This window comes from Gobio gobio (assembly GCF_949357685.1).
Source record: "Gobio gobio genome assembly, chromosome: 18".
In the NCBI taxonomy this organism is placed as follows: Eukaryota; Metazoa; Chordata; class Actinopteri; order Cypriniformes; family Gobionidae; genus Gobio; species Gobio gobio.
Window position 1 is genome coordinate 627,268 of NC_137111.1, and position 27,405 is coordinate 654,672.

The 27,405-nt window shown below is 44.4% G+C and overlaps 1 protein-coding gene across 1 annotated transcript in view; it reads right to left on the reverse strand.

Moving 5' to 3' along the window:
• Nucleotides 1-27,405, reverse strand: part of ccdc88ab (coiled-coil domain containing 88Ab) — a 94,934-nt gene that overhangs the window by 11,825 nt on the left and 55,704 nt on the right. Inside the window, exons 13-30 of the mRNA XM_079842323.1 lie at nt 26,079-26,248; nt 24,449-24,586; nt 20,588-21,658; nt 20,384-20,511; nt 19,055-19,193; nt 18,795-18,971; nt 16,647-16,808; nt 16,178-16,455; nt 14,737-14,880; nt 14,475-14,661; nt 13,858-14,003; nt 13,668-13,760; nt 11,928-12,130; nt 10,719-10,796; nt 10,087-10,260; nt 7,174-7,242; nt 6,736-6,911; nt 215-1,429 (exon numbers count right to left, since the gene is read on the reverse strand). Coding sequence (XP_079698449.1) covers nt 722-1,429; nt 6,736-6,911; nt 7,174-7,242; nt 10,087-10,260; nt 10,719-10,796; nt 11,928-12,130; nt 13,668-13,760; nt 13,858-14,003; nt 14,475-14,661; nt 14,737-14,880; nt 16,178-16,455; nt 16,647-16,808; nt 18,795-18,971; nt 19,055-19,193; nt 20,384-20,511; nt 20,588-21,658; nt 24,449-24,586; nt 26,079-26,248 — 4,241 coding nt within the window. The 3' untranslated portion in view covers nt 215-721. The remainder of the gene's footprint in view (nt 1-214; nt 1,430-6,735; nt 6,912-7,173; nt 7,243-10,086; nt 10,261-10,718; nt 10,797-11,927; nt 12,131-13,667; nt 13,761-13,857; nt 14,004-14,474; nt 14,662-14,736; nt 14,881-16,177; nt 16,456-16,646; nt 16,809-18,794; nt 18,972-19,054; nt 19,194-20,383; nt 20,512-20,587; nt 21,659-24,448; nt 24,587-26,078; nt 26,249-27,405) is intronic.

A 27,405-nucleotide genomic window follows, 5' to 3' on the forward strand; every position in this document is an offset into this window, starting at 1 on the left:
GTGTGTGTGTGTGTGTGTGTGTGTGTGTGTGTGTGTATCAGGCTCCTGGTACTCTAAGGCTTGAGGTGGGCAGAGAGAATGTCCAACAGAAACTCTTTTCCTAAAGGTCGAAGGACCCAGACGGCATGAAGACAGAACTGGACGGAACACACACACACACACACACACACACACACACACACACACACACACACACACACACACACACACTCACCATGGGAATTCATGACAGACTCTGAGTGCCACCTCTTTTAGACTTCCTGTTTTCCCGTAACACTTCCACATCTGCAGAACAGAAGACTTCACACAGTCATATAATGAAGGGCATGATCACATGATAAACAGCTGAAGGGTGTGTGTGTGTGTGTGTGTGTTGGGGAGAATCTCTCGGGTTCACCACATGCGTGACGACACGTGATCACATGATCAGGGAAACACTCATTCTGATCGCAGCCTTCAGAATGGAGTCGGGATAAAGCCATGCGCACACACACACACACACACACACACATGTCCAGAGGAGGTGTGGTTTAAATAATAAACATCAATGATGCAGCAGTTCCTCCAGCAGCTCAGAGGAGCATCATGGGACTTGTTCTACAAGCCTCATGTTCATAAATACAGAAGCAGCTCAGCCCAAACACATGACATGGGTTAATGACATCACATGATGAGTTCAGTTCAGCGCGTGACATCATCGGGCGGCTCATGCAGAGGGGCGTCACACACAGCCGTACTCGTACCACAGCCCGTCCTCCGCGGGCACACAGGGGTCGGGCGGGGCATCGGCGGGCGGGGCGGGGCCGCTCGGGGGGGCTTTATGGGGAGGGCCGCTAATGTTGCTAACGAGGGACGTGTTGAGCGACAGGATGGCCTGGTTTCTAGCCCCGCCCATCACCGCCGGCTCGCAAAAGATGGAGTCGAGAAAGATGGAGTCAACGGTGAAGGAAGGACCTAGAAAGGCCCTCAGGCCGCCCAGCTCGGGCTCCTGGATGCCGCAGGGCATGCTAGCGGACGTGGGCAGGGCATCAGGGGCATCAGGGGCGTGGCGGGCCTGGTACTCACTGGAGGGCGAGGGGTCCACCAGCACGGGCGGCCGGCTGTCCTTGGAGAGCAGGTCGTGGATGCTGGTCCTGCGGGCGCTGCCCTCTGCGGTGGAGATGACGCTGCTGGCGCGGGGCAGCCCTGAGTCCAGCCGCTCCGACACCGACGCCGCCTTGCCCTGGGTCGCCAGGCCGGATCTGGGCGGGGCCGAGCCCTTGGTGCGGGTGCTCTCCGCCTTCCGCAGGCTCGGGCGACCCGATTGGCCGGACTCTGACGCCGCTGCTTTACCACTGGCCGAACGCAAGATGCCCCGGCTCTTCACCCGCTCTCTGGGCGTCTGCGGGGCGGCTCCGGACACACGGCCCGGTTCTGCTGAGAGAGCGTCCTGCGAACACACACACACACACACACACACACACACACACACACACACACACACACACACTGCCATTAGACAGAAGATGAGCAGATGACGTCTCACTGGAACATTGATCACAAGCATCTGCAGGTTTAGTGAAGGGACATTTAAGGCCAATTCAGGAAAATGTAAGGAATAAACTGAAGGGAACACGTCAGTGTGTGTATTAGTGACGCAACAGATCTCCATAACCTTTTAAAGGGTTAGTTCACCCAAAACTGTAAATTGTGTCATTAATGACTGAGCCTCATGTGGTTGGACACCCGTCAGACCTCCGTTCATCTTCAGACACAAATGAAGATATTTTAGTGTAAATCTGATGCTCTGAAAGGCCTCCATTGGCTCAACTTTACACTCTCAAGACCCTTAAAAGACACTAAAGACTAAAGTTACAAAGTCCATCTCACTACAGCGGCTCTACAATAACTTTATGAAGACGAGAATAGTTTCTGTGCGCAAAAAAACCCTAAATAACGACTTATATAGTGATGACGATTTCAAAACATGGCCTCATGAAGCTTCGAAGCGTTATGAATCAGTGAGTCGATTCAGCGGTTCAGAGCGTTATGAATCAGTGAGTCGATTCAGCGGTTCAGAGCGTTATGAATCAGTGAGTCGATTCAGCGGTTCAGAGCGTTATGAATCAGCGAGTCGATTCAGCGGTTCAGAGCGTTATGAATCAGCGAGTCGATTCAGCGGTTCAGAGCGTTATGAATCAGTGAGTCGATTCAGCGGTTCAGAGTGTTATGAATCAGTGAGTCGATTCAGCGGTTCAGAGCGTTATGAATCAGTGAGTCGATTCAGCGGTTTGAATCACCAAATTTCAGCAGTTTGGCGGTTTGACACGCGATCCGAATCATGAATCGACTCACTGATTCATAACGCTCTGAACCGCTGAATCGACTCACTGATTCATAACGCTCTGAACTGCTGAATCGACTCACTGATTCATAACGCTTCGAAGCTTCATGAGGCCGTGTTTTGAAATCGTCATCACTATATAAGTCGTTATTTAGGGTTTTTTTGCACACAGAAACTATTCTCGTCTTCATAAAGTTATTGTGGGTCAGTGAGTACATGAGGGTCAGTCATTAATGACACAATTTACATTTTTGGGTGAACTAACCCTTTAATTAATTTTACAAATAAATAGCTTGGAGATAAGAAATCTTGTGAAAGTGATTTCATGATTAAACAAGAGCAAACATCTGCCAATGTGTTCATAAAAATCAACTTAATCCAAAAGCAAGTCATTTTCATACCCAATGACAGATATTAGTTCATGTCTTAAAGTTACCCTTCAGTGATTTAGCATTAGGCTTTGTATCAGTAGAAATCCTGTAGTATATTTGAGTTATGGTTCTTTCCCCCCTCATATCCCCCTTAGACGAGAGAATTATGCATTTTATTTCTGGAAAAAATCCTCAGATGACACAAATATCGTCATCTTGCGTCATCTGAGGATGTTTTGTCCAGAGGCTAGAGACTACAGCCACTAGATGGAGCTGCTCCACATGTCATCATCCGCCCATAGGGAGAGATCTCACACACAGACTGAGACACAGAGGCCACACGGACACTCAGAATAACGGAGCGCTGCAGAGCAAACTGAGTGTTTCAACTCTTCAATGAATTCCTGTGATAGTTTATCTTCCACATGCGATGTGAGAACGCTCTGGATAACGTTCCCTCAGCTCTGAGTGAGGAAGGAGATCTGACTCTGCTGCCTCTGTCACATGACCCTCCTTCGGCTCACACACACTTTAGTGAAAACACACGTTCAGTTTCTAATTGTAGTGTTTATTCTCGAACTGAACGAAATGATTGTATTACTATGAGGATCAAAATGACGGTGTAGGGAGTGGCCTCGTAGGGCAGCGAAGCAGTGCATTCTGGGAGTTGTTGTCTTTCATCCACAAGAGACAAAAATACATGTTCTGTCTTTTCTCAGCCTAGAAGGCGCCAAATTCAAAAATAATTTCACATTTCTACTGCATAAATGACCCAGTGTAAATACAAAGCCTAATGCTGAATCACTGAAGTGACCCTTTAAGCTCAAACTCACTTAATCTTCAAGACTTCATCTCTTCATTTCTCTTCAGTGAATGTCTCTTGATTTAAGGATGTTTAGGGATTTAATAAAATGTTTTGCAGTTCATGCAATCTAATTTCGCCATTAATTTTAGAGCCCTATTCATTAATTTTTTGTTTTCTAGTTTATTCTGTTTTCATTTTTCTGGGCTGTTTTAATGGTTAAATTAGATTTTATTAATCAAAAAGAAGCTGCAACAGCAATGTATTAAAGGTTTAACAAAAAAACAAAAATTTTTAGGGCAGTATGAAATACGGTTTCTTTTTTCTCAAATTCCGTCTTTTACTTTTATTCTATTTTATGGTTGTGTCCATCATAGGGCCCTGATTTAATGCCCTGACACTGAATTTAAGACTTTCTTCTCTAATTTAAGACATTTCTAAGGCCTTAAACTGTGGTCAAATTAAGATTTAAGCCCCGTGGAAACTCTGGCCCGATCACACCAAGCATAACTATAACCATAACTATAACTATAACTATAACCATAACTATATCAGCGGATGATATCGTAGTTTATGATCAGCGCTGCACTTCTGTCTTCTGCCGCTTTAACTGCTTGAGTTAAAGCAGGATGGATTCTGATTGGCTGTCTCTGTGACCAAGGTTATAATCATTAATGTGTGTGTGTGTGTGTGTGTGTGTGTGTATCAGATGAGTAGGCTATTGTATAGGGGACATTAGTATAGGGTTAGCTTTAGCTGTATATCTGTATTTTAGCTCAAAGATGTGTTGAATACATGCGGCTCATGTGTGTCTTCTTTAGTCTGTTGGCTCTTTAGGTGTTTTACTGGCACACACACACACACACACACACACACACACACACACACACACACACACACACACACACACACACACACACACACACCCACACACACACACACACACACACTTACTGCGGAGTGTTGAGACTGTTTACATATTTGTGCCCATATGTACATATTATGTACTGGTTTTATTTTTGAATGAATATTTTCTAACATTGTATGAGTTATTATTACACAATACTTTTTCTGACCTCTTTGAATCTTGCCCCTGACTAATAACTACACTGGAGGAATATTACACTGATTACTGGAGTTATGAGCAGAAGAGACTCTCTCAGAAACATTGATAACCTGACGGACTCGTGACCTTTGACCGGTGCTGTTGTACACGGTTGATGCTGCTTCTGTTTTCTTTCACATATCCCTTTCAACTAACGAATAATCCAAGCTAATAACTCATTTTTTAACTTTATGATAATTATCTTCATGATTTATCTGAACGAAAATATAAATTAAATGAGGAAGAAAAGGGTGTGGTCCGCTAATGGAGATCAAAAATGAACATGCGTGAAGGAAGTGGAGGCGCGTCGTGGAAGTGAGAGCCGGTGGAAATGGTGGAGTTGCGGAGCAGTTGCAGAGAATAATGAGTTATTGTTGCAGTTTAACCACATTCAATTGCACTGCAAAACCTTGTGGGTACACCAGGAAGACCGTGCTGAAATCTTCGGATGTCCTCAGGGAAGAATTACGGCAATCGAAGCGGAACCGGAACCGGAACCGGAACCGGAACCGGACCTACCCAGGTTTCAACGACACACGCCAAACGGGTTTGAGGGATTTTGATTTTCTACCCTTTTTTGCTACTCGACTGCTGGCATAATTATTCTTGAACAAACTCCCCCGTGACTCAAATCAAACGGTTTCCACGCTTTTAAAGCTTCCTTCGATGCGATCTCTCACTCATCTTCACTAAAGTTAGACCCGATACAAACAGAACTCTAACGAATATATCACTTTAAATTTAATATTTTTGGTTGGAGAAGTTTTTTAACAAAGTCTTTTTTGTTAATTAATTATTATTATTATTTTTTTTGTATGAAAACTGTTCTAGAATATCATGACATTTATGTTTTTGAATTGCAAATTCTCTAAGAGAGTTTGTGCTATTTATGTTTGAACTGAAAGTATAATAACACTTATTTTCGGAACTTTTGAGAGTGATTTAATGTGTTGAAATGCTGGGTGGGGTCAGGGGTTTTTCCGACAGTAATTCAGGGTTCCCACTCTTTTTCAGCAACCATTTTCCAGTACTTTTCCAGGACATTTTCAATTTTACTAAGGCGGGAATAAAAGACAAGGATCATGCCAAATATTGCTTTCTTTTAAAGCCTTCCAGTTTATCGCCATTACTTAATCCAGCATTTTTCAATATGAGCTCTTAATCATACATTATGACTATGGAAGCTTGTTTACACCACAGAATAAGAAAAGGTAATTGAGACTTTTTTTCTCGCTATTCTGACTCTCTCGCAATTGCGAGTTTATATATTTGTGATATAAACGCGAAAATTGTCGCAATTCTTTTTTCCTCAGAATTTGACTTTATAACTTGCAATTGCAGTTTAGATCTCACAATTCTGAGAAAAGAAGTCAGAAGTGCAAGATATAAACTCGCAACTGCGCAAAAAAGTCAATTGTGAAGAAAAGACTTGCGAGTTTATATCACGCAATTCTGACTTTATAACACACAAATGTGACTTTATATCAAAATGATGTGATTAGGGAGAAGCTTACGAGTTAACATTCACTGCATACATTAGAGCAGTTATAGCATTAGCTATTAAACATCATTATTCAAATACTACTCACACACATCAAACTCAGCATTCCTGAACATGTGCTTTCTGAGACTAGCGCTAATTGTTTGGCCCAGCGATAAACTCTTTATACTCGGCTAAAGAAATAACTTTTTCCCAGACAACAACAAGATTTTCCAGGACATTTTACATGTTCTCTAATTTTCCATGTGTTTTCCAGGACTGGAAAATTTGTCATCAATTTTCCAGGTTTTCCAGGACGAGTGTAATTTGTAATTAATCTTGCGCCCGAACTGAAACGTTGAAATACCCGGGTGAGCAGCTACAGTGTGTCCTCTCAGTGAGAGCGGGGGGGCGTCTGGCTCTGATATGGGCAGTGGATCAGGGTCACAGATGGCCAGCTCTGCTCATGTGGCATCACTGATTTCAGCTGAATGGGACAAACTAACCAGACCGTGACGGGTTGGTTCACACGAGACGAGTGTGTGTGTGTGTGAGTGAGTGTGAGAGTGTGTGAGTGTGTGTGTGTGTGTGTGTGTGTGAGTGTGTGTGTGTGTGTGAGTGTGTGTGTGTGTGTGTGAGGGTTCTGGTCGTCACCTCCACCGGGTCCGTGCTCTCATGCAGGAACTGCTGCAGGGAAACCATCTCACTTCCTGCAGATTTGGCCCTGCGTTTGCCCTCCAGAGAGCTGAGCTGTGCTGACGTCTGCCTCGCCGGATTGGCCAAACTCCCGCTGACATCATCACTGCCGCCCGCACTGCCGTTCATCACGCCTGACCGCACACACACACACACACACACACACACAGAGAGAACAGAGACTCAACACAACACACACCACTGACAACAACACGAGGGAGAATCACTGCAATCTAACGAAATTGCAAACAGCTAATAATATATACAGTAAATATTATAAACTAGACACAACGGATGAAACTAAACACATCAAAAGCATAGCGATAACGATATATTTGGCCAAAGGCCGGATGATAATGAGATGCATGAGGGGCGTGGCCTGGGCCAGTTCCTCACCCTGAGCTGTCAGCACACCGGACTCCTCGGAGGACAGCTGGGTGATGTCATCGCTGGACATGGCGCTACCTGCAGACAACAGAGCGATGATGTCATCACAAAAATACGGTACAGGAAGATCTACGGGAACATCCAGAAATTACTTTCATAAAACTCTTATATGTTAGGGGCTGCATTGGTCCTCTTCCCGCTCATAAGTGACCGGACACCTACAAATTAAACTTCCTCCACCCCAGTAAAACCAATGCACCTTAATTTCTGCAATAATATTTTTTCTTTTTAATTTTGTATTTTGAGATGATTTGATGGTATTTTTTAATATTTATGCAATAATTATGGTATATTTTTGTCATTGAAAATTATACAAAATTTATTTTTTGTAATATATTTTTTTAATTATTGCAGTATTTCAGGTTAAAATCGAGACTAGGCCTTCAAAATAAAAAAAATTTTGAAGGCAGATTAGCCCCTCTTTTGGAATTATTTCAGAAATCCTGCAGTCATGTGTGTGACCACTAGAGGTCTCAATGGAGAGGCTTGAGGATTCACTAGTTCTGTTTTGAACACATTTAATGATTTTTTTGTTGATGGATTTGAATATATATTTAAAAAAATCTTAAAGACTATTAATTATAAAGTTTCAGATGTTTTTTTTGTTTTGTTATAAATATAGATTTGTTCTGTGAATTTGTGTTTTTGCAGATTTCCCATTCATTTCCTATGGTGTCATTTTTAACCGAAGAACACAAGTGGGAGTATTTTTTTTACGACCAATTAGCATGCTCGAATCATGACCCCAATTTTTGTGTGTTTACAGTCCTTATGCTAGAAAAGTCACCAAGTTTCATATAATTCTGATGAAGCTGTGATTTTTTTTATTTCAAAATTGTTAATTGTTAAAATGTAGCTTTTTTAATGAAACTTACCCACATTCAAGTGTCAATTAAAAAAATAAAATAAAATTGCATGAAATGCTCATAATATTCTGTGAAAGTCTATGAAAGTTTTGTGAAAAGGATCAGATGCTGGCGGGGAAAGAGTTCATCTCATTAAGTCATATTGCACTTCTGGGTTTCCCTCCTCAAATCTCTTGAAATGATAATTAAGACTCTTCTTATACCATTAAACTCTTGAGCAAACTGTTTTTTTCGATCATTGCGCCTGTGTTACTGCCAACTGCATAACTGCAAAACACAGGTGTGTGTATTTATCAGAACTTTACCATTTCACCCCCACTGGCTTTCATAAATCTATTGTACACTAGTTACACAAGATACTTCCTCTCAGGGCCTTTTGGACAAAACCGTCCCCATTCAAACTGCCATGTTTAATCCCAGGGCCATTTCACTATAAAATGATGCAATCTTTGCTAAGAGGCTTTCATTCTGTTGGCAAGGCTTCAACATTTACATTTGAACTATTTTTACCAGATGGAGCATTTCCTCAGGTTTGGCTTATTAAGCAAATACTCACTTTATTCCTGTTTTCTGCTTCCGCATATTATAAAGACAACTGCATAAATGATGCATCTATAACTGTGTGTGTGTGGGCATGTTTTTGTGAAATATCAGGACACAAATGTGTATAATGACATGGGTATTACAAAAAGAGGGAGAAATATGAGGACGTTCCCCATGTCCTCACTTTTCAAAATGCTTATAAATCACAGAATGAGGTTTTTTTCACAGAAAGTGAACTGCACAGTCTCCTGTGTGTGTGTGTGTGTGTGTGTGTGTGTGTGTGTGTGTGTGTGTGAGAGATGATGAGCAGTGTTGCAGACTCTACCTGTGTGTGTGTGTGTGTGTGTGTGTGTGTGTGTGTGTGTGTGTGTGTGTGTGTGTGAGAGAGAGATGATGAGCAGTGTTGCGGACTCTACCTGTGTGTGTGTGTGTGTGTGTGTGTGTGTGTGTGTGTGTGTGTGTGTGTGTGTGTGTGTGAGAGAGAGATGATGAGCAGTGTTGCAGACTCTACCTGTGTGTGTGTGTGTGTGTGTGTGTGTGTGTGTGTGTGTGTGTGTGTGTGTGTGTGTGTGTGTGTGTGTGTGTGTGAGAGAGAGATGATGAGCAGTGTTGCGGACTCTACCTGTGTGTGTGTGTGTGTGTGTGTGTGTGTGTGTGTGTGTGTGTGTGTGAGAGAGAGATGATGAGCAGTGTTGCGGACTCTACCTGTGTGTGTGTGTGTGTGTGTGTGTGTGTGTGTGTGTGTGAGAGAGAGATGATGAGCAGTGTTGCGGACTCTACCTGTGTGTGTGTGTGTGTGTGTGTGTGAGAGATGATGAGCAGTGTTGCGGACTCTACCTGTGTGTGTGTGTGTGTGTGTGTGTGTGTGTGAGAGATGATGAGCAGTGTTGCGGACTCTACCTGTGTGTGTGTGTGTGAGAGATGATGAACAGTGTTGCGGACTCTACCTGTGTGTGTGTGTGTGTGTGTGTGTGTGTGTGTGTGTGTGTGTGTGAGAGATGATGAGCAGTGTTGCGGACTCTACCTGTGTGTGTGTGTGTGTGTGTGTGTGTGTGTGTGTGTGTGTGTGTGAGAGATGATGAGCAGTGTTGCGGACTCTCCCTGTGTGTGTGTGTGTGTGTGTGTGTGTGTGTGTGTGTGTGTGTGTGTGTGTGTGTGTGTGTGAGAGATGATGAGCAGTGTTGCGGACTCTCCCTGTGTGTGTGTGTGTGTGTGTGTGTGTGAGAGAGATGATGAGCAGTGTTGCGGACTCTACCTGTGTGTGTGTGTGTGTGTGTGTGTGTGTGTGTGTGTGTGTGTGTGTGTGTGTGAGAGATGATGAGCAGTGTTGCGGACTCTCCCTGTGTGTGTGTGTGTGTGTGTGTGTGTGTGTGTGTGTGTGTGTGTGTGTGTGTGTGTGTGTGTGTGTGTGTGTGTGTGTGTGAGAGATGATGAGCAGTGTTGCGGACTCTACCTGTGTGTGTGCGGTGTCTGGCGCTGTGGGCGCGGATCAGGCTGGCGTAATCAGAAGCGGCGCTGGAATAGTCCATGGATTCAAACTCCTTCCCATCAGGAGCTTCCAGATGATCTGTGCTGCTGGACCACTGGCCCTCAGACACATCCATCGTCTGCAGCAGGTCATTCATGGCTGACACACACACACACACACACACACACACACACACTTCATTAACACACTGAGTATGAACACAGCGGTGAAAAGAAAGTGATTGATGGAGTGACAGTGCTGGAAACACACCAGATGAGATGCAGACATTAACACAACCCAGTGCTTATAATTATTAAAAGCAGCTATTAAAGCAGCGTAACGTCTGGGTTAGGGTTAGGGTGGGTTAACTAACCCTAACCCACCCAAACCCTAACCCACCCTAACCCTAGCACAGGCAGGTCTGACTCTGAGTCTATGAGCCATCATGTGATCAGTGTTTAGAATGGTAGTCTAGCAGGCAGAGTGAACTAACTCATGTGAACTAACTACTCTAATACCCACAGCATTGGTGATGAGAGAATGAGGACTGCAAGTGTGTGGGTGATGATGATCAGTGAAGAGAAGAGCATGATGGGTGTGGACCATCAGAGTCTTACACATGGAGCGGCGGTAGACGGCCTTCACTCTGTCTTTCTCCTTGGATCGGTTCCTCATGAACGGAAGCTTTTTCAGCGCTAGAGAAGAGAACAGACGCGTGTTAGCATGACCACAGCGCACCATTGCTGTCAAACACAGGGCTAACATCCACCACAGCCGCACACACACACACACACACACACACACACACACACACACACACACACACACACACACACACACACACACACACACACACACACACACGAGTGAGCGAGCGGTGAGATGCACACACACACACACACACAAACACACACACACACAGGGGATGATTATTAAAGGGTGCAAAGCCACAGGTCAGCAGCTCTCACACGTGTGTGTGTGCCACTGGAGGGCGATGGCAGACGAGCGCTGGATCACTGTTTGTATTGCACCTTTTAATAGAGATGAACACACAGGCAGAGTTCATGGGCTGACTGAAGCGTACCCTTAGAGGAAGCCTGCGCTGGGCTTTTCTCCACTCGCTTCCCTTCACAGAGAAAGAGAACAAGAGAGAGCTTCTGTCAGGCCGAACTGCGGATCATACGTCACGCGTGTGTTCCTGTTAACATACTGCGGGCTTAGTGCAAGACTGATCGTTTAACTAGTGAAAAAAATATACAAAAACCAATTGATTGGTGTGAAGAAAGTTTAGCCACGACACACACGCCCCCAGCCAGACCATGAGTGGACACACACACACACACACATTTATATATATATACACATACATACATACATTATATATATATATATATATATATATATATATATATATATATATATATATATATATATATATATATATGTATGTATATATATTTTTTCAGATGTATTTCCAAGAAAAAAACTTTGTCTTATATTTGGAACAATACGGTAATCTGAAAATGCTCACGCCTTTATGTAAACAGGTCACGTGCAGCTTTCGTCCAATCAGTGACACTGACACACAAAACCCAGTGTTTAGGAATATATAGTGAGAAACATCAGTTTATGAATACCCAGGATTAATTGTTAACCCTGGGTAAATTGTGAGCAGTGTGAAAAGCCCCACTGAATCTATCTGAGAGATTCCGGAGTGAAGTAACTCTCTAAACTATGATGAGCCTCTCAGACTTAGGGAAGGTCAGTCCTGTGCAGTGCTGCAGACACAGGAAACTGCAGGGAACAGGAAGAGTGTGGATACTCACTGCCGCTGAGGTGGGTGAGCGAATCCTCCAGCGAGTTGGATCCGGAGCCGACGGACGAGCTGTCCTGACTGTCCGGCTGGGGCAGCGTCAGGAAACCTTCGCTGGACTCCGAGCGGGACGGGGTCTGTGTGAGAGAGCGCATGCGCTCACGACTCTTTGGCTTGATGAGCTTCCTCATCTTCAGTGTGATCCAGTTACCCCTCCTGCAGAACCACACACAACCCTCATCATGTGATCCATGTCCTGTAAATCACTTCATGTAATAATTCATGTAAAAACCCCAACACTTGAAAACTCTCAGTGGGCATAAACAGTGTATTCTGTTCTCCTTCGCAGAGAAAATTACAGGGATTTCTACTTTTGAACAAAACCAATCCCAGTTTAAATCACCTAAGTCATTCTGGGGGGAAATTCTGCATGAATCTGAGACGGCGTTCACAGAGAGAGCAAGCAAATCAGTGATGTGCCTCCCGGAAACCAGTCCTGAACTTCAGACATCCGGGATGGTGAAAGTATTGCTGTGCCGCACTGTGAATTAGGGATGTTCCAGGATCGTTCAGCACCAGACTGAGCCTAAGTAGACTGCAGAAATCATTGGCACCAATAGTCTTTATGAGCTACTTAGGCTTACGATGCCTTTGGGAAATGCAGTTAGTAAGGCAGACTAGTGAGAGAAAAGAATATAGGATCCCCATGCCAGATTTTCAATTTTTCCATTCCCTGGGGAGCACCAGTGTTTAGGATGAGAGAGGATGTCTAACTATTAGGAAATCCAGGACTCACAGGGAGATAGAGGAACTTATCTCGAAGCTAGGTGCCAATTCAGGAGGACATTACAGTCTTGAATGCTTACCTGTACTCAACTTACAGCAACCTAATATAGTGTTTCCCTTGGTGTGATTTAAAAGGGAGAGGGTGGCATGTATTATTGGTGTTATACCATTTTCCGCATGCTAGTGAATTGGGAAGTAAGGATCCAAATGCAGGCTTTGAATTGTATTTCATAATGAAAGAGTTGAGTGCTAAGGACAGTAGTCACACGGGCTGCATGTACTGGAGCTAGTTGGTACCTGGTTGGCATTCCAGTAGCTCATACAGCAGGGCATGGTGCTAATGTCAAGGCCATGGGTTCAGTCCTCATGGAATCCATGAACTAAGAAAGACTAAATGCAATGTACGTCTCTTTAGATAAACACATCAGTTAAATGCATAAATATAAATGTTTTTTTAAGAATAACCCATAGAAATTTCCCTCCATGAGTCTTTTCACTATAGGGTTGGCACATACCGGTTCATAACAGTGCTGATAATAGTGGAAACAACCTTAGAGGATATCTGGATGGGAAGAGATAAATGAAATTACCCATTTGGGTTTCTTGTACCTTCCACTAGAGAGTTATTCAAGGACCTAATGGAAACCACTCTAGCACTCTGAATGGAAATACTTATACTCTCAGGAAAAACATTAACACTCAGATTGGCCTTTTACGGGACACACCCAGAGGTTCTACCCTTGAGTGTATGGCTATTTGCCTGAGCGTTGCTTGATGTCTGGCATTGTGTAGAGTGTATTCCTGATCACAACAAGCTCTTTCCCCACCCCAGCTTCAGTGCTGGCAGATCTTATAAGGGCTCTCTGCAGTCACCCAGAATAACAGGCAGATCTCAAAGAGAGATGAGTTGACCTAAAAGTTAAACCCATGTTATAAACACAGATCTGTGTGAGATGGCAACGCTTACCTTCGTGGAGGTGATGGGTCATAAAATTTATACTGATCCATGATCTTCTCCTCAAGCTTCTCTTTCTGTCTCCTCAGTTCATTGAGTTTATCTCTGTGTGTGAGAGAGAAGTACAGTAGCTTCAGACTGAATCCGGTTAATAACAGGGAAATAGAAGATAAACAACATTAATATGAGTGTGTAGAAATACATGTATTGTCTCTGCTCGACGTGGAACAGGTCTTTGCTCTCCATGGTCTGCTCCAGCAGGGTCCGGTTCTGCAGCATGAGGGTCTGGATCTGATCCAGCAAATGCCGGTTCTCTTCCTCTAGATTCCCCTTCAACTGACTTAACAACTGCAGGACACACACACACACACACACACACACACACACACACACACACACACACACACACACACACACACACACACACACACACACACACACACACACACACACACACACACACACACACACACACACACACACACACACACACACACACACACACACACACACACACACACACACACACACACACACACACACACACACAGTTACCCTCCACAAGCCTTTGTTTGAACATCGCGACGTTCACACGAGAACTTCACATGTTGACATGAGATAGGGAAGTAATTAAACAAAAACAATGAGAAGCGGAAGACAAACCAGGAAGATGTATGCAATAAAGCACAGGCATCATTTCTTCTATGTGAACGGTTTCAGCACTTCCGTGTCTCGTGTGAACATGTGAAGTTCTCACAAAGTTACATCCATGAGTAGACGCTAAAGAAGACATTACTAGTGTCCACTAGAGACGTGTACCTCGCACTGGTTGGTGAGTTTGGCAGAGGTGATGTCCAGCTGCTGGTACTGCTCCTTGAGTTTGGAGAACTCGGCCTCCAGGCGGGTCTGCTCCAGGCGGGCCGTGTTCAGCTGACTCTTCAGAGTCTTGTGATCCGTCTGCAGAAGCTCATTGTCCTTCAGGAGCTGCTGGTATGTAGAGTTCAGCCTGCACACATGACACATGCTCATGAGCGGTCAGCTTCCCCTGAGAGAGAGATGTGAGTGAGATCGAGACACTAACATCAGGTGCTCCGCGCTGAGTTTGTGGAACTGAGCAGCCGTGTCCTGATGGCTCCTGTTGTCGGAGATCATCTTCTCTCGATCTGCTTTGAGTTCCTTCTCCAGCTGCTCCAGCTCGGTCTTCTGCTTCAACAGCTGATTGTACCTGCACACACACACACACACACACACACACACACACACACCCTGCGTCTGAATATGATTACGTCCATCCTACATAGTAGGCTAGTAAACTATGTGAGCCGAGTAGTTTGTCCAGATTCATTGGTCGGAAAGACCAATTATTTCTGACGAGATTCTCAAGTGTGGGTTAGGGTTAGGACAATGGACACTTTACTATTCGCTCTCCACTTTCCCGCAGTGTTTAGTTCCAACTCTAATCAAACACATCTGAACAAGCCAATGAAGGGTTTCAGGATTACTAGAAAGGCCTGTGAGTTTGATCAGGGCTGGAGCTCTACAGGAAAGTGGATCTCGAGGGCCTGATCTAAATGGTAAACTACACCACATTGTCTGAGATGTTGTTGCCAGGGTGCTGCTCTGCTGCTGCTGAATGTTAATTTACTTATTATTAGCGTGTTTCTATCAGGTTGCTTACTTACTGAGTGAAAAGAGTCTCTCTCTAGATATCACTGTGGGATTTCATAAGTTTGCCTGCCTATCTAGGGTTAAACGAACTTGGCTTGTCCTTGAAGGAGGTTTGATCAGTAGACTACTGCTTATACACTATATTGCCAAAAGTGTTGTGCCGCCCCCCTTCACCTGCACATGAGCTTCTCATTCATCATCTTTAATATGGAGTTGCAGCTCTAACAGCTTCAGCTCTTCTGGGAAGGCTTTCCTCAAGGTTTAGGAGTGTGTTTATAGGGATTCTTCATTTGTGATGTTGGACGAGAAGGCCTGGCTCTCAGTCTCCGCTCTAATTCATCCCAAAACTGTTCTATCAGGTTGAGCTCAGGACTCCAGTTCCTCCACCAAACTCGCTCATCCATGTCTTTATGGAGACGCTTTGAGCACTGGAGCAGTCATGCTGGGACAGGAAGGGGCCGTCCACAAACTGGTCCCACAAAGCTGGGAGCATGAAATTGTCCAGAATATCTTGGTGAAGCATTAGGAGTTCCTTTCACTGGAAATAACGGGGTTGAACACCTGAACTCCGGGATTTGGAGGGGCGGCACAATACTTTTGGCAATATAGTGTATATGCTAGAAATGATGATTGGCAGGACTGAATGATTAGGCTACTCCTGAACGCATGTTGGAACTTTTCTGTTCCAGCAAAGAAAATGGTGCGTCTGATTCACTCATTACAGTCGCAACACACTCTCCTCACCAACACACACGATTTGAGGAATCATTCATGTTTGGAGCACAAACACACCTGCGGACCCAACATGGAACGAGTGTTCTGGAGAATGGATGGATGGAGTTTGTTAAAGGTACCTGTTCTCCAGGCTGCGGTGCTGCACCTCCAGGCTCTTGTGGCCACTCTTCAGCTCTCCGTGTTTGCCGATCAGATCCTCGTACTCGGACGCCTGTCTCTCGTGCAGGGCGGACAGCTTCTCGTGGTCGTGGAGCAGCAGATCGTAGACGGTGCGCAGGTCTTCTCTCTCCCGCATGGCCACATCTCGCTCGCTCTCTGTGCTGGACTGCTGCGTCTGCAGCTGGGCATTCTGGGACATGAGAGCGGCGCTCTTAGAGTTGAGCGTCGAGTTCTCCACCTGTGAGAACATCAGAATCTCTCTCACTATCCAGACGTCAGCAGGGTTCCTGAAGACTAACATCAATGCAAGATCGTTGTGTGCAACTCTCCTGGAAAGCTAATTACAACCAAACTTACATTCCTGAGGAGAAGCACTGATGCTCAATCGCTCAGAAACACCAGCGCTTGAGCGGATAATGCGACTCTGACCTGTAGTTTGGCGTTCTGTGTTTGCAGCGTGGTGTTGTTCTCCTGTAGGGACGCCGTCTGCCTCTGCAGCGCTAAGATCTGCGCCTGAAGATTACTGCTCTGGGACTCCAGCTGCTTCAACTGCGTCCGGAGAGCCTGTTTCTCCGCTTGAAGAGTGGCGTTCTGGACAAACACCAACACCATTAACTGTTTTGGCTGCTTAAAGTCTATGAAATGTCAAAAATGAAAATTACCCCATGATTTACTCACCCTCAAGCCACCCTAGGTGTATGACATTCTCCTTTTAGACCAATACAATCAGAGTTATATTAAATAATATCCTTTTAATATCCTAGCATTTTAATGGCAGCTGGGGTTGCCACCCGTCCCGTGAAATACGGAATCGTCCCGTATTTACAAGCAAAATGACGCGTCCCATATTTTACACAGGTCCACACATAGTTCAATAATCACATAAGGATTTTGCAGTGTGGAGAATACTTATAGCAAATATAAAGAAATCAATTTCACAATAAGTAGAACGAGCTTATTTGCGCATGATTGTGTTTCAGCTGCTTTATTGCCATATCGGCGGAGTCTGGAGAACATGAGCTGTAAACTTGCGCAGTTTTTTAAAAACATGTCGAGCTTGCGTCGCATCCGCCGTTTGAACGCAAGAGGATCTCCAGATATAGAGCTGAATAGAAAAAGGTATCAATGGGTCTGTCCAGTAAATCATGATGAACCTCAGGCCAACTGCACACTTTATGAGAAGCACTTCAGTGGCTCAGACTGACTGACACATCCCTGCTTCTAAAGGTATAGGCCTATAGTTTTTTTTAAATGGATAATATATTTAAATAATATTCCAAACATTATCAGAGCATGGCAGACAGAATGATTATTTTTTAGACAGGTTAATTAATAGATTATAGCCTAATAAATGTTATAATTAATTTATAATTAAGCTAGGCTATATTAATCATACATAATAAATAATCCTGTCATATAAACTTTGACATTTAAAAAAATATTTAGATAAAAATGGGACAAATAAATTACATGATAATATAGTCATAATTTAAGTAAATTGATAAAAAAAAAAAAAAAACCTTTTTGAAATTCAAAAAAAGTGATTAGTGGTTCAGAATGACTGCTTAAAGGGACAGTTCACCCAAAAATGAAAATTCTGTCTTTATTTACTCAAGTTGTTCCAAACATTTATACATTTCATTGTTATGTTGAACACATATGAAGATTCATTCCTGCTATGGAAGTCAATGGTGCCCCAAAGCAGCCTGGGTACAAACTTTCTTCCAAATATCTTTTGTGTTCAGCAGAAGAAAGAAACGCATACAGGTTTGGACATCATGAGGGAGAGTAAATGATGACAGAATGTTTTAGTTTTGGGTGAACCATCCCTTTAAAGTGCATCAAATAGGCTAATAAAGAGTTCTTTAGAAATAAATAAAACAATCAAATGTAAAATAATTTAAAATGTGTTCTGTTGCAAGTTCACATATTTGATCTCATGTTTTCTAATGGTTTATTATTGAGCTGTGAAGTTGTCAATGTTGAAATTATCATTTCATGATGTATTCTTTATTTCTGTCCTTTATTAAATTGTTTTTTTTTTTTTTTGAGGTTGGGTCATGAATGGGTGTCCCTTATTTTGCCACACTGAAGGTGGCAACCCTAATGGCAGCCCAAAGTTTGAAGTTCAAAAAAGTGCATCCATCCATTATAAAAGTGCTCCACACGGCTCCAGGGGGGTCAATAAAGTGAAATATCAAGCTTCTGGCGGCCCGCCTTCCGTATTCAATTTATGAAAAAAGTGCAACTGGCACAAGTTGATTACGGAAGGCGGTCGGAAGCTAGATATTTGACTTAATAACGTGTTAAATATGGATATTTTTGCTTCAGAAGGCCTTTATGAAGCCAGAGCCATGTGGAGCACTTTTATAATGGATGGATGCACTTTTTTGGTCTTCAGATTTTGGGCTGCCATTATAAAGCTTGGAAGAGCCAGGACATTTATTACTGTAACTCTGGTTGTGTTCGTCTGAGAGAAGGATGTAATACACCCCGAGGATGAGCTGAGGGAGAGGAAATCACGGGTGAACTATCCCTTTAAGGGCATTCTGACAGTGATGAGCTGTTGGTACATACGTTTCTCTCCACCTCTATGAGTCGATCTTTGACCTTCAGAAGCTCTCGTGTGGCCTCCTGGCTCTCCTTCTCCCATTTGCTGGCGCTGTGTGTGTCCTCCCGTCCTCGAGCCGGCGAGCTCTGAGCCGCACACTCCTCCTCCTGACGCTGGCGCAGCGCCTCGTAGTTCTTCTTCACCTGAACAACAGGACACACAATATAAAGTCTCGGTATACTGCAACCAACCGAACCAACTATCCCATAATGCAGGCGCTGCGAACCGTCTTGAGCTCCTGCCGCAGCTGCTGGTTGAGGTTGGAGGACTCCTGCAGTCGGGCTTCCAGAGCCGCGATCTTCTCCGCTTTAATCTCCAGAGAGGATTTCAGAGTGGACTCCAGTTTACACTCCAGAAGCTTAAACCTGATAAACATGACATGCACGGTTACCCTCTGGGGCTCTTCGGTCATTTCTGACCCACATTGTTTTAAATGAAAAATCGTAGCTTCATCGGAATCGTCTGAAACTTGGTGACTTTATTGGTACTTGGTATATGAACACCCAAACAAATTGGGGACAGGATTTGAAAAGTCTAAGTGGTCGTAAAAAAAATAGTCACACTCAGGACCTTCGGGTCAAAAATGACCCCCATAGGAAATTAATGGGAAATTAGTTTGTGCATACAATCTACAAATCAGCCAGGATGCAGGAAAAAAGCACTCAACAGTGAAGGGGAGAATCTCTAAAACATCAAGAGGGCAAAACACACACACACACACACACACACACACACACACACACACACACACACACACACACACACACACACACACACACACACACACACACACACACACACACACACACACACACACACACTGGCTGATTTGTAGATTGTATGCACAAAAAAAAACTATTTCCCATTAATTTCCTATGGGGGTCATTTTTGACCCGAAGGTCCTGAGTGTGACTATTTTTTTTTACGACCACTTAGACTTTTCAAATCTTCAATCTTGGTGTTCATATACCAATTACCAATAAAGTCACCAAGTTTCGGACCATTCCGATGAAGCTACGATTTTTTAAAAATGTGTATAAAACGCAAGATCCACTACAGTGGTAAAATGTTCAATGTGTCCACCGGATGGCACTGATCTCATTTAAAAAATAGCTTTCATGAGGCCTAGGCTTGACTCTAAAATGAAATACAGCTTTAATAAAATCTTTAAAAAAAAAAGTATTATTTAATGGGTCATAATTATTGCATAAATATTAATTATAAATCATAAAATTATCTCAAAACACCAAAAAAAGAAAAGAAAAAAAATATTATTGAACAAAAATATATTTCATTGATTTTACTCAATTTTTTTAAATCTTAATCCCGCCCTCCGGGTCATTTTTGACCTGAAGGTCCTGAGTGTGACCCATAAATGAAGAACCCCAGAGGGTTAAATCACGAGGGCCACTTTCCTGCAGAGTCAACCCTGGTCATACACACCTGAGCCAGCTAATTCAGATCTTCAGGATTACTAGAATGTTATAGATCAGGGCTGGAGCGTAACTCTGCAGGAAACCTGAACTACAGGGCAATATATAAGTGTGTGAGTTACCTGTCATCAGAGCTCTCGTCATCCCCCAGAAGACCCTCTTTATTGAGGCCGATCTTCTCGAGCTCATGGGTCAGTTTCTCCAGGTCATTGTTGATCTGCTGAGTCTTTAATTTTTCATTGACTAGCTCCTACATCAGGAAACATCACAACATGTAATCCCCAATCAAACATGCACCAAATCTAAAACTGAGGCCAGATGGTTACCTCTCTCAGAGTGACCAGAGTCTTCTTGTCAATGGTTGCTTGTTTGACCAGTTCCTTGTTGTCCTTCTCCAGGTCTTTGACGCGTCCACACGTGTCTTTGAGAGCGGCGACCTCCTTCCCGAGCACCCGGTTCTCCTTCTCCAGGTGAGAGATGCGCAGGTGGTCTTCGTCCAGCTTGGAGTCTTTAATCTCAGCCTGCTGCCTCAGCCGCTTGTTCTCCTTCTCCAGCTGCTTCTTGTCCTTCTCCAGCTGGGTGTTCTCCTGCTCCAGGCTGGCGTTCTCCTGCCCCAGCTGCTCCAGGCCTTTGCTGGAGATCTTCAGCTCCTCCAGGCTCTGCTGAAGGCTCTGGTTCTCCAGCTCCAGGTCCTGTAGTTCGCCCTCCAGCTGCTGGAGCTTGCGGCTGCCGCTCTCCTGGGCTTTCTGCAGCCGCTGGTTCTCCGCATCCAGGCTTTGGTTACTCACTTCCAGGCGCTCGTTCTTTTTGGACGAAGCCTTCAGCAGCTCAAGGCTCTTTCTGAGCTGAGTTCTCTCGCCCTCCAGCTCTCGGTTCTCCAGCTCCAGCTGGGCGGCTTTTGCTCCGGTGGACCGCGAAGACTCCACCATCCGCCGGAGCTCCAGGTTCTCCTCATCCAGCTGAGCGTTTTCCTTCTCCAGGACCTCCAGCTGGTAGGAAACGTTCCTCAGAGCGTCCGCTGCTTTCTTTAGTCTTCTGCTCTCCGCCTCCAGCTCTGCATTCTCCTTCTCCAACACCTCCACCTTCTCACAGGTGATGGCCAGAGTGGCGAGCCGCTTCTGCAGACTCTCCTTCTCCCGCTCCAGCCGGTGGACCTCCATCTCCATCTCCTCCGCTCGTTCTCCTTTATCCTTGTAGTGCTCCAGGTCTTTGCGAAGCTGTTTGCGCTCGAACTCCATCTTGTTGAGCTTGCTGCTGGTCTCTTTGATGGACTCGTGCAGCACTCGGTTTTCCTTCTCGATGTCTTTGACGCGGGCTTCAGCGCTGACCTGAGAGCGCTGCCTGAGGGAGGCGATGGTCTGGTTCAGATGATCGTTCTCCTGCTCCAGACCCTTGACCTGCGGCACACACACACACACACACACACACACACACACACACAGATCGTTTGGCAACATGCACATGACAATTTAATATGGCGTTCACACAGGACGCAAATAATTCGCACAAAGTTGGACGCTTGAACATGAGTTTACTCGCTTCATTCACTGCACAACAGGCGTGATTCTCCTCATGGGCGGAGCTTCTGCCAGCGGCTCGTCTGGCTGAGAAATGGCTGACATGGGCTGTGTTTACACGTCTGTTTGTTAAAATCTACTGTTAATGTGTGACAAAACGGCTCTGATGTCTCTGTGGCGGCTTCAGCTATAATTCGTCTTGTAACAGCCGATCTTTGCTCTCATGGATCTATAATTTGTTCCCTGGCGAATCATTCAGGCTGAGGGCAAAGAGAAGTTTCATTACTTGTTTATTTTTAGGCTATAACGTTACGTTAGCGTTGTAGCCGACTAGCGCTGACTTTGAATGTTTGACTGAATTGTTTGCTTTATTTCATGTGTAGCTTACTATACCTTTTACTTATACTTTTGTATTATTGATCAAACATAAACGTGCATTTAACAAAAAGAGACTGGGTTGTGTTTCGTGTCATTTAATGTTATCACAGTAATAATCATATTGTCTGAACCAGATATTAATATACAGATTTTCTCCTCATTGTTGTCACTACTAGAGCAGCTCCTGATTGGTTATCGCGGCGCGAATATCAGACAAAGTTCAGATTTTTCAACTCGGACGATTCGTGTAATTCGCGCCGCAGAATGTCTATTCGCGTCTTTACATTGACTTCACATGTAAATCACTCGCGCGGATCGCGTCTTTCGTGTCCGGTGTGAACGCACCATAAGACCATTCGTACAATGTTCAGGAAAATCAAATCAGATCATCCTCTCAAAATGTTTCTAACCCTAACTATGTATTAATTTGATGAGCATGTCGAAATGTACACGGGCTATATCCTCACAACGCTTTTGACCAAACCTGAAGTGTGTTATGACAACCATGACCTAGTGGCCACGGAAAAAATCTACATTTTCTAAAGGCTGCGGTAAGAAGCTCAATGCTAAGGATTGTCCACCTCGGCCAGTGGCTTATAACACTAATGCACTAATGCCTTGAAGTTTAGTGATGAAAGAGTAATCTCACATGTACAACTCTCATGCAAAGTTTCTGATGTGTAATCTGCCAGCACAAACTAATAGGTCTTCTACTGGTAATCTCTCAGCCAATGAGCTTTCATGCTCCCTGTTCCACTAACATTAACATTACAGAGTTTTTGTCCTAACCAGCTGCGATGATTCTATTTTAGAAACCGTTTCTATTTCTGTGAACAACAACACAAACATGGCCCTGATGATGTTAGGCAGTGATGATGTCAGGCAGTGATGATGTCAGGCCCTGATGATGTCAGGCCCTGATGATGTCAGGCAGTGATGTCAGGCAGTGATGATGTCAGGCAGTGATGATGTCAGGCCCTGATGATGTCAGGCAGTGATGATGTCAGGCCCTGATGATGTCAGGCCCTGATGATGTCAGGCAGTGATGATGTCAGGCAGTGATGATGTCAGGCAGTGATGATGTTAGGCAGTGATGATGTCAGGCAGTGATGATGTCAGGCCCTGATGATGTCAGGCCCTGATGATGTCAGGCAGTGATGATGTCAGGCAGTGATGATGTCAGGCCCTGATGATGTCAGGCAGTGATGATGTCAGGCAGTGATGATGTCAGGCAGTGATGATGTCAGGCAGTGATGATGTACTTTATTTAACGTTAGAGCGTGTCATGTGACTGAACATCATTTAGTGCTCAGCTTTAGATAATTCCCCTCAGATCTTACACTAATGGACAAGAGCGCTCACACTCAACAAACCAGTGTATTCTCTGACAGGCTGTTTTAGTCTCTCCGTGTGGATTTTACTCATGTGTGTGATATTTGTGATATGAACTCATCCATTGCCAAGACTAATCTCTGGTGCGAGATCCGCCCACACTCTGCTCTGATTGGCTGAGGCGTCTCGTAGTCCCGTCTGTTGTGGACACACTGGTCGCGTGACGCTGAATCTCATGCGTGTGTGGTGAGCGCGCGTGTGTGTGGTGAGCACGCGTGTGTGTGTGTGTGTGTGGTGAGCACGCGTGTGTGTGTGTGGTGAGCGCGCGTGTGTGTGGTGAGCACGCGTGTGTGTGTGTGTGTGGTGAGCACGCACGTGTGTGTGGTGAGCACGCACGTGTGTGTGGTGAGCACGCGTGTGTGTGGTGAGCACGCGTGTGTGTGGTGAGCACGCGTGTGTGTGTGGTGAGCACGCGTGTGTGTGTGTGGTGAGCACGCGTGTGTGTGTGTGTGTGTGGTGAGCACGTGTGTGTGTGTGTGTGCGGTGAGCACGCGTGTGTGTGTGTGTGGTGAGCACGCGTGTGTGTGTGTGGTGAGCACGCATGTGTGTGTGTGTGTGTGGTGAGCACGCGTGTGTGTGTGTGTGTGGTGAGCATGCGTGTGTGTGTGTGTGTGTGGTGAGCACGCGTGTGTGTGTGTGTGTGGTGAGCACGCGTGTGAGTGTGTGTGTGTGTGTGTGTGGTGAGCACGCGTGTGTGTGTGTGGTGAGCACGCGTGTGTGTGTGTGTGGTGAGCACGCGTGTGTGTGTGTGTGTGGTGAGAATGCGTGTGTGTGTGTGTGTGGTGAGCACGCGTGTGTGTGGTGAGCACGCGTGTGTGTGTGGTGAGCACGCGTGTGTGTGTGGTGAGCACGCGTGTGTGTGTGTGTGTGTGTGTGTGTGTGTGGTGTGAATGCGTGTACCTGTCTGTCTGAGTTCTCCTGCAGGGTTTCCAGGGTTTTCTCCAGCTGGGCCTTCTCTTTCATCAGGTCTGCACTCAGACCCTCAGCACTGCGCAGGCTCTCTCTGTCTGCGCTCAGCTCCATCTGCAGATGCTCCAGCTGTGCACACACACACACACACACACACACACACACACACACACACACTCGATCAGACCCTCAGCACTGCGCAGGCTCTCTCTGTCTGTGCTCAGCTCCATCTGCAGATGCTCCAGCTGCGCACACACACACACACACACTTCATCACACACACAGACGGACGCGTGCTGACATATGGACACACACTCGCTCATAATGAGCAATCAAACTCATATGAGCGGCTAATCCTCTGAAAGCCGCTTAACTGACCCCAAATCAGATGTAAACTGGGATTACTGGCTGATGAATATGATGCTGTGGTTAGCCTGCTCTAACCGCTCCGCTCTCTGTGTGAGGAACGGGTCCTTACACACCTCCGTTTAACGGCTCACACCAGGGACGATAACCATAAAGATAGAGTTTTAAAAGAAACTAAAGGATGATGAATCTTCTCCTGATTTATAAAAGCTGGTTGTGCACTGATTTAAAAACTGACGTGACTAAAAGCTTGACATCTTTAACCTGAACATACAGTTAAAAGAAAACATTACTACAATATTATCACACATAATATATATAACAAAAGTATTATTGCCATGGGTGTTATTTTATTAAAGTAGTATTTCCATGGCGACGCGTCACACACACACACCAGTGCTGTATGACCTGTGTTCGTTTCGTTGAACAATAATGCGTCAATTTTCATCAACAACGTTTTTTCACTGATGAAAACGAGACGATAACTGAATAAAAGCCAGTTTAGGATGACAAAAACTATGAGGAAGATCTACTGTCATTTTCCTCAACCAATAAAAGCGAGAGGAAGATGTTAGTGTGGGGTTAAGGAAGAGTTTCGGTCAGAACTGATGAGCTCACGGCGGGAAAACACGATAACAATAACACACACTTATGACAGGTCATGTTTATGAACTAATGCTGATGATGATGTTTACTGTACATGTTTATATAGTCATTTGATTTAGACGGTTGTAACAACGCATGTTTATCTCCTCATCTGAACTGCAATAGTAAAGCATTTCAAAATAAGAGTCTGTGTATTTGAGCTTGTTTATAATTAAAGTCACGCATTATATACACGTTTGATTACACAATAAACCCATTTTAAGACTGAGAACAGTATTTGACACATTATTCAATAAATGATCTGATAGTTCACTAAAACCATTAGAACATATTCATTACACGAAATTAAATAAATGTTAACTGAAATAAATAAACTTAAACGTATCTGAAGCTTCAGCTTAACCTGATATACTCACTCAAACAGAAATACGGCATTATTAACACTATATCGATGTTTTTAAAAACAAACAATAAAAGTGAACTAAGCTCTTTTGTGTATTTTTGCGCTTGAACGGTCAACAACACAACGAGCCTCATTCAGGAAACGTTCGTAAATATATGAGCAATATAATTATAGTAAGTAATTTATGCGTGAAATGGACCTTTACAAAAACTCACAAACACACACACCGGCGGTGTGACCTCTGACCTGCTGGCTGAGCTTCTGCTTGTCCTTCTCCAGGCGTAGGCGAGCTCCGCCCTCTCTGGACGCCTTCAGCTCCTCCACCGCCTTCAGCAGGGTCTGGTTCTCCTTCTCCAGCTTCAGCAGCTGACTGGACGTCAGGTCGCTGACCTCGTGACCCAGAGACTTCTGTGGCACTGCAACACACACAAACACACACACACACACACACACACCTGAGTTACTCTACAGACACATCAAGAGAACGGCCCCAGCAGGGCTCCACATTAAGCCGGTTCACACGTTTTTTTTTGTAAATATAATCTCCTCTTAAGCAATATTCTCACCAGTGTTCAGTCAGCTTTGACATATTTAAATATGCATATTTGTGATATTTTTACCTTTTATTAAGGGCATTTTTCCATAATCTTATTAAAATATAGGCTATGCTTCAGCTTTCCTTTTATATTCTTAAATTTGATCTATAAATTAAATTAGAATAAGACACTATAGGCTGTTACCAATCAAATTAAATCATTTACACTGAAGAATTACAGCTGCATTAAATAATGTTATGAGATTATTTTAAATATTTTTGGATATACAAATAATAAATGTTGGAAAGATGAAAGTAAACCACCAGTAGGTGGCGCAGGAGACCGTCTGAATGAGCGAATCATTGAGTCGATTCAGTGAAGCGGACGATTCATTCAGGAATTTGGAGGTCGTTTCCATTCAGTCGGTCAACTCGGTACAACACATGACTATGGGATATCGCGCTCTAGCGCCATCTGCTGAAGACACCTTTATTCACGCCTGAAAGGCCAATGACGCATGACAACGTGGGCGGGTCACGACCCACAGCATATAAATGCAGTCGAATGCGTCATTTCCCTTGTTCTTCAGCTCTTCACCGAGCTGCTTGAACACCATCACGCCACATTTTCGCAAGAAAAGCCCACGGTGGTGATTCTTGTCGAAATTAAGGCAAAAAGAGAACGCTTATTTAGCAACAAGTTTAGCTTTGCTAACGAAAGGCTAATAAGTTTTTCTCAAACAAAATGTTCAAACTTATGCCACATTCACAAGATAATCCACAGTGATGACTCTTGTTAATGGAAAAGACATAAAAGAGAAGTTTTTGGCTTGAGTTTAGTACAACTAACAAATGGCTAATAAATGTTGTCATGATAAAATGTGAACAGGTTATCTCCCCTGTCCTATGGCATGTGGGTGTTGATGGTATAATCATCAGTAGGGTGTTCAGCATGCTCGGCGGCTCTCGAGCGTTATGAGAGCTGACTCTCAGGCTGCTCCGCTCTCGGCTGGCCGTGTTCGATGAGTGGATCGGTCC